Source organism: Tigriopus californicus, chromosome 8 (assembly GCF_007210705.1).
Source record: "Tigriopus californicus strain San Diego chromosome 8, Tcal_SD_v2.1, whole genome shotgun sequence".
NCBI classification, from domain to species: domain Eukaryota; kingdom Metazoa; phylum Arthropoda; class Copepoda; order Harpacticoida; family Harpacticidae; genus Tigriopus; species Tigriopus californicus.
Window position 1 is genome coordinate 8090472 of NC_081447.1, and position 6960 is coordinate 8097431.

A 6960-nucleotide genomic window follows, 5' to 3' on the forward strand; every position below is an offset into this window, starting at 1 on the left:
AATTTATCTAAAAGAAGCACTTTGTAAGACCACAAGATTTTGTGGAATATATGAACTTGGCCAATTTTGAGCCCAAAACTATGCTTAGGGAACTGGTCAAAGTTATGCAGTAAGCTCTAAATAAAGCTCTAATTTTCTTTCCCTTGGTCTGCATCATAACCTTTTGACAACAACATTGAAATGAACCATTTTACCAGCGACTCTTGGTCATGTCAGATTGTAAAATGTATAAAACTTTATATATAAATATCAAATACAAAAAGCAATTCAAGGATGAAAGAATGAAGTGGTCAGTCAAAACTGAGAAAATAGTTGACTAGAAAGTGATATCACAAATAATTTGACTAGGATTGGTTCAGTGCACGTGAAAAAAGTGGAAAGGGTAATTGCAGATAGTACATAAACAGGTGGGTAGAGGTAAATGATGAAATTCTTGGATATTGCAGACAAGAGGATGGGTCAGATTGAACGGATCTTTTGTCAGCTCCCATCATATCATTGATGGCATTTGGCCATGAGCCAGACCATTGAGCATGGCAGTAGTGGAGTAGAAAGCTCTCTGAAACCTTGCTAGGAGATGTTTCAGTTTTGCGTTACCTCCTAATCAAGTGCTTCAACATTAAGATGGAATCCATAGAGCACTCTCTCAATGTTGATGCATCTGATTAGGAGTTAACGCAAAGATCTACAAAACCTCACTAGATGACCTTCGATCTTTGACCAAGCTTTCCACTCCACTACTGCCATACTCCATGGCCAGACAAAGGTGCGTGACGGCCAATACTCTGAAGGGATGTTGGGCCAAGGACAATAAGGTAAGCAAGTCCTTGACCAGGAAGGACAACTTGTGTCCAGACATCACCTCCAAAAAAGGTCAGGTTCCCAACGCTGTTGGACACTAACCTTGGCAACCCAGTGGTGAGGGGCTTGAGTTTGCATAGAAAATGCGTCCATGCATTGTTGGCATATCGGGGCATGCACAGGTATTGCTTGAGGAACTTTGTAAAGGTGGCATTGACGGACTTGAGGGCGGATTGGGCGGAGTTGGGAAACCAAAAGTGAAGGCTGTATAGGAAAATTGGGTTGATGTAGGTCAGGAAGAGTTTTTTATCCTAATGCTTTAATTTGAAAAATGGCTCAGAATTGTGATGACCAAGAGCAAGCCGTTTTGGAGGGAAGCTCGTTCACAGTCCATATTTCAAGAAATTTGTGGTCTAAGATATGTACTTGGAACAAACCCATGATGTAGCGGAAGACACGGGCATCATGGGTCAGATCAACACTAAACATGATTACTTCCACTACCTGGTGAAATTTAGCCTATTTGTCAATAGTCTGAAACCTAAGCGCTTTATACAACCTCAAGACCTACATAAGCTTTTGATGATATAACTTTGAAAAGATTCAGTTAACAAGTAAATGGTATAAAATGACCAACATTTAATAGAAGAGATCTATGTTTCTTATCTTACTTTTATTTGCCAAATGGCTCAGAGTTGCCATGATCAAGAGCAGACCAATTTGGCAGGAAGCTCATTGCAGTCCATATTTCTAGAAGTCCATGATTGATTGCACTTGGTATGCTTGTATTCAATGTGAAAATAGGAAAGTGGATGAAAAAAATAATAGGTGCTGTGTATTCCATTTAAGACAAAAAACCTGGTTAAAAAAAGGTTAAATTTTACAAAACATGCAAAATTCTGATGAAATTCATTTTACTCTAGTACAAAAATGAACATTTTGTTTTTAACATATAAGTTATGAAGTGATTTCAAACTGAAAACTGAATAAAATTTGTCATTTTCAAATACCCTGCTCCTTGATATGTCACAAAAGCAATTATATTTCTGTGCTGCTCAATTCTAAGCCCATGTTTTATGTTCAATCTTGGTCCCATGGTATTCATTTCTGAAAAAGCTGTGAAGACATTGATTAATTTGAGATTTCTTGGGACAATTTTCCTCTGTTTCTGTGGGGTCACGAGACACCATTTGGTTTATGGGGCAAACCTATTGTGCTCAAATCTTTTAATTCCTTAACCATTTTTCGTCAATGTTTTCTTTTATTATTCATCTGCTATTCATGAGACCCTAAATAAAGCATCAATATTTTATCAAGTTCTTTTCTATTGAATGTCTGTTTCACGCAATTAGCCTAACTAGATTAACAAAGTATTATTATTATAGATTGGGAGCATTTCATTGCAAGGTCACTTTGTAAACTAAAAAACACCCTCTTGCTAGTGCTATAAATTTCAATTGGTGCCACCAAGCTAGATGCAAGGGACCTCTGGCGTCACGGACCACTTTTCCCCGTTAGTTGCCTGGCTTGGAGGAGTGAGTGCATTGCATGCGCTCCCTCCATCCTTGTGGTAAAACATTACCACCTGCATAGTGTCCCGCTGGGCTCCGGGCCAAGCTACCAGACCGACAGCAACTGTGGTTGTTTTGAAAGATTAGTCTCTGATGACCGGTTATAGTTGAGAGCTGGAAAATAATGTCACACTTCACACTCTTGACCTGATTGTGTAGGATTCTAATTTAATCCGAGAAATGACAAGTAACAATTCATACCACACATTTTCTACCAACTTTCGAAGCTTCGGAGTTTATCGTGCATCGCGAGAACACGATTTCAACCCTCTCGTGAAAAATGAAAGTGATCTAGAGCAAGGACTTAAGTGTCCTTGTCTAGAGTAAGCAGCATTAGAGGGAGTGCTTTTGTGCTGTTTTTATTTTCATAAAATATTTGGATACATAATTAAACGCGTGAGTAGTGCCGGTAATTGGTTTCATGATGGACAAAACTTCAGGCCTATTATGTTGCCTTGAATTTCTCTTGGCTGACGACGCAGGCTTTGTTGACCAAATCATTGAAGAGATCCATTTCGTCCACGTACACGTGATGACTAGATTGCTTCAGAATCTAAAATGACATGAGTCCGTACAGAGACCATCGAAGGTCACAATAATCATAAACATGAACCTACTTTCACCGAGGTGTAAGCCTGCGGGTCGGGCCTGATAGTTGCAAAATCCTCAGCCGGGATGGCCGTGACCCAACTCAAACCACCATATATCACCGTTAGTGGGACGCTCGGACTGAGTTGAGCTAATCGTGGAAACATGGGAAATTTGGACCAGGCAAAACTCGACATCAGCGAATGGAATGCCGACTCGCCACTGAAAACCCAGTGCAAACATCATTCATCAAATGCGTGGTCTTCACAATGAATTGCTGTTCAATTTTGCTCAGTGAAAAACTGATTACCTGGGAGTCTGGACGTTGCAATGGTAGATGTAATTGGGCACAACTTCCATATTTTCCTCATCGCTGGTGAAAAGAGGTCGGAATTTGCGAATTAAGTCGGGACGCATCCTCTTGACCACTTTAGGCCCATAAGGGCCTACCGCTCTCAACGATGCTAATGGATTGAAGTGTCTGGCTACCCCGAAAATAGCTTTGACGTACCACGGGAGGTTGTAACGTTGTGCAAGATCTTTGGGACGCTCGGGAAAGCCCCAAGGATCCGCGGCAATCAAATGCCCTACGTGCTCGGGATGCTGAAGGGCATACGCGCACGACAAATACCCGCCAAAGCTGTGCCCCAACAAGCAAATCTTTGCCAATTTCAATTGTCGGCGCCATTCTTCGAGGGCCACGACAAATTGGCCTTCTGCCGTTTCTGGATCCGAGCTGAAAGCGGGACGAGAACTGCGGGCGAATCCGGGCAAGTCGATGGCGTACACCAGGCGTTCACGAGCCCAGGCTTCAATGTTCAAAGCGAACAGGGCCAGCCCGGAGGCCATGCCATGAATCAGGACCAACGGCAAAGGCTCACGTTGACCTGGAGGAGACGGGACAGACGGGGTCGACCCGAAACGGCGGGTCCAAATGCGACAAGACTGCCCATTGATTTGACCTATGTCCACGTAGAAGCCTTGTGAGGGTAGCTTCATGTCTAAGAAAACGAGGAAGCCGCCATAGTTATGTTTGTTTGGTTATGTTATCTATTAGTACATCAAAAAGCTGATTTTCATTCTTAGCAATGCTAAAGGTCGAACAAGATCGACTTCGTTGATTTGGAGAGGTTACTTCTAGCCGGATTCATTAGCCATTGCATTAGATATCCGTGGCAGGTGTGCCAGTCGTGACACCAATTCATTTTGTTTTCCTGGATTAACCTGACCTAATATATGATTGGCACAGCCTGGGTGTCAGGGCTGACATGGATTCGCCATAGGGACGGGCGAATGAAAGGGTGAAGCCGCTTTTACATATTGTAAATAGTAAAAGTAATGAGCTGGCCAAAGCCCAATCATGGGAAGAGGCTCTAAGACACGCCCCTCCCCTCAGCCCACCCCCAACCCTACACATGCAATGGTGTTTTGTATGATAGCGCCCAATACACCATCACGCCCGCTTGATAACATATCGAATGCTTACACGATAGGAGGCGTTCCTCCGCATCGCGCAGTTGATAGGCGTTGCTACTGGTCCACCGCAAGAACGAGAAGGTACGATAAAACCAGCTGAAAAATAAAAGTAGGCCTTTAGTGTAAATGATACAAACCACCCACCCAGTCAAATATAGGTCACCGCTAGCTTCTTATGTCTCCCTTCTGCGAGGCTTTTGTCTTCCTGCGCTGGCCCTCACGGCCGCCAACTTTTCTTCCACACACCAGGTACAAGGTGGCCTCCCTAGGGTAGGGTAGTGGGCGGAGCGCCATCGCCTCCCCTTTCTTCACCATTGTCTATTTCAGTGACTTACCCCAAATCGAAGGGCGTTATCTTTTTCTTTTTCTTCTTTTCAGAGACGGGTCGAACACCTGATACCACGGGACATGGAAAAGCGACAGAAAATGAAACACGACAGGTTACCCACGGCAGCAGCCGCCTTCTCCGGTATGACAAACCTGATCATCTTCCGTCATGGTTGAATGGGTGGGGGAGGGTTCGAGGTCCGGGAATGGCCACGTGGATGTCGGATATCACTGTGAATGAATCGAGCTGAAAAGGAGTCGATACTCGTCGATACTGCTTGGTAGTACACGCAGTCAGTAGATTCAGCTGCCAGGCAGCTGACGCGAGCCAAATGCCCAATGTGACGCCATCCGGACTCATCCATTAGGTGGGGGACAAAGGCTGACTCAGGCGCGCGAAGGTCATAGTTAGCCGTTAACCACTAGTCCAAGCCAAAATAATACTGAACTCCAGCCTGGGCCTAAAAGTCCTAAATGTGTCGTGAGGGATCGTATTCAGCGGCAGTCTTAGGGGCCGTGACGCTTCATCAGAAGTCGATCTGGTCAACCTGTTTGAAGCCCATTGCATCTGAATCTAGAGCACATCAGAGCTTAAAGTGAGCGGTCCGAGCGCGTCCGAGCGCCTGGGCCATTGAATTTGTTGAAAAATGCGAGCGCCATGGGGAAAAAAATGTTCCTCTTCCCGATATTCAAATCCGTAGATGGGGCAAGGACAGCCAGACCCGACTCTAACCATCGTGTGTATGGCTCGGCGGTTGAAGTGAAGGTTAGCTTAAGGCTGATGACGACACATTGGTGCACAAGGTAGGTGCTAGGCCTTATTTTTTGAAAGCATCACCCTTTCTGAAAATCTGCGTTTGACATTTCGTACGGAGAAACATCTCTCTAGCAATTTTTGTTCAGAATATTGTTAGCCATATTCAATTTTTTTCCACTTTATAAAAATTGGAAAGGCATAAGGCAAGAAAATGTGGCGGTTTTGACGAAATCGCGCATGTGTATGTATTTTTTCCACACTCTGTGCGTGAGGGTGTAGTTGGAAAAAGAGTCAGGCCATTAGGAAAGTGCTAAATAGTTAAAGAGTAATTCCACTCAAAAATGAACTTATTTTTCTATGATCCTTATACCTGGAGTTTCAATGCATATCATATTTAAATAACATTTCGCTCCCAAAAGTCGTTGCTGTCTGTGTAATGGTTTTAGGAGGCGTGTGGGTCGGCTACTAGGGACGAGAACAAATTGGCGGCTGTCCGAGGCTCAATCTAGCTTAAAGTAAGTCAAAGAATAAGCCACTTTTATAGGTTTAATGGAACAGACTACCAATAAATAAACTTATGAACATATTTCTGCGAGATGGCAACCTCGTATGCATTTCGAAAGCCAATGATAAGAAGAGAAGCGAGAGTGCAGCAGCAGGCTACGTCTACCGACGACACTGCGAGAGATGTCGAACTTATGAAAGTGCTTCCATCGCTGACAGACAGACTGAGTTTGGCCAATGTGTCAATTTGAACCCGTAGCCGGTTAAGCATCGGGGTCAGTGTGAGATGATCTCCTTTGTATTCAAGCTGAGGCATCGCTGATCCTTTGGGCCTCCAGTCCAAGCAGAGTCATCGCTCAAGGCTCTCAAGCTTGAAAGGCGAGGGTCGTTGATGTTACGTACACCAGGGCCCCATGAGTTGACTGAGCTCCTTCCGTTCGTCCGTCTGCCTGGTATCATCATTCATCATCATCATCATTGTCTGTCAGCCGTCAACGCATAAGAACGTGCTTGAGTCCTCCCAAGATCCATCAAGCTGGGCATGGGGGTGATCCTGAGAACAAGGCCGTAAAGAGTGTACTCATTATCCATCCGAAGATTTTTGCCATTTGGGTCCTGGCCACGAATAGTTGGTAGTTCGGATGTTCGGGTTGAGAAATTGATCTATATATTGGGATGGATAAGCTCATAGTCACTGTCACAAATTTTTGGATGGAGTAATGGGTACATGCGCGGATTCCGTTCCATGGCCCGAGTTGCTCGCTCATTGCAGTCAGACGCAACCTGCCGTGAGGTCGGAATGAACCACCGGAGCCCCTAAACCACTACTCAGCCACAAACAATAAACAAAGTATGTTATTTTTATATTATAGCTGAGTTTTGCCAATCTTTTGTTGTCGCGATGTCGAGAGCGAGAGAGAGCGAAGTCGAAGAGAA

The 6960-nt window shown here is 44.3% G+C and overlaps 1 protein-coding gene across 1 annotated transcript; it reads right to left on the reverse strand.

Moving 5' to 3' along the window:
• Positions 1 to 2715: 2715 nt before the first annotated feature.
• On the reverse strand, positions 2716 to 4532 carry LOC131885424 ((Lyso)-N-acylphosphatidylethanolamine lipase-like; the record flags this gene model as incomplete). The annotated part of the gene is given in 4 exon segments (XM_059233455.1): positions 2716 to 2925; positions 2990 to 3182; positions 3271 to 3961; positions 4447 to 4532. Coding segments are annotated over 4 exon segments (1078 nt in total), but the record flags the coding sequence as incomplete, so codon positions are not given.
• Between the last annotated feature and the right edge of the window lie 2428 nt (positions 4533 to 6960).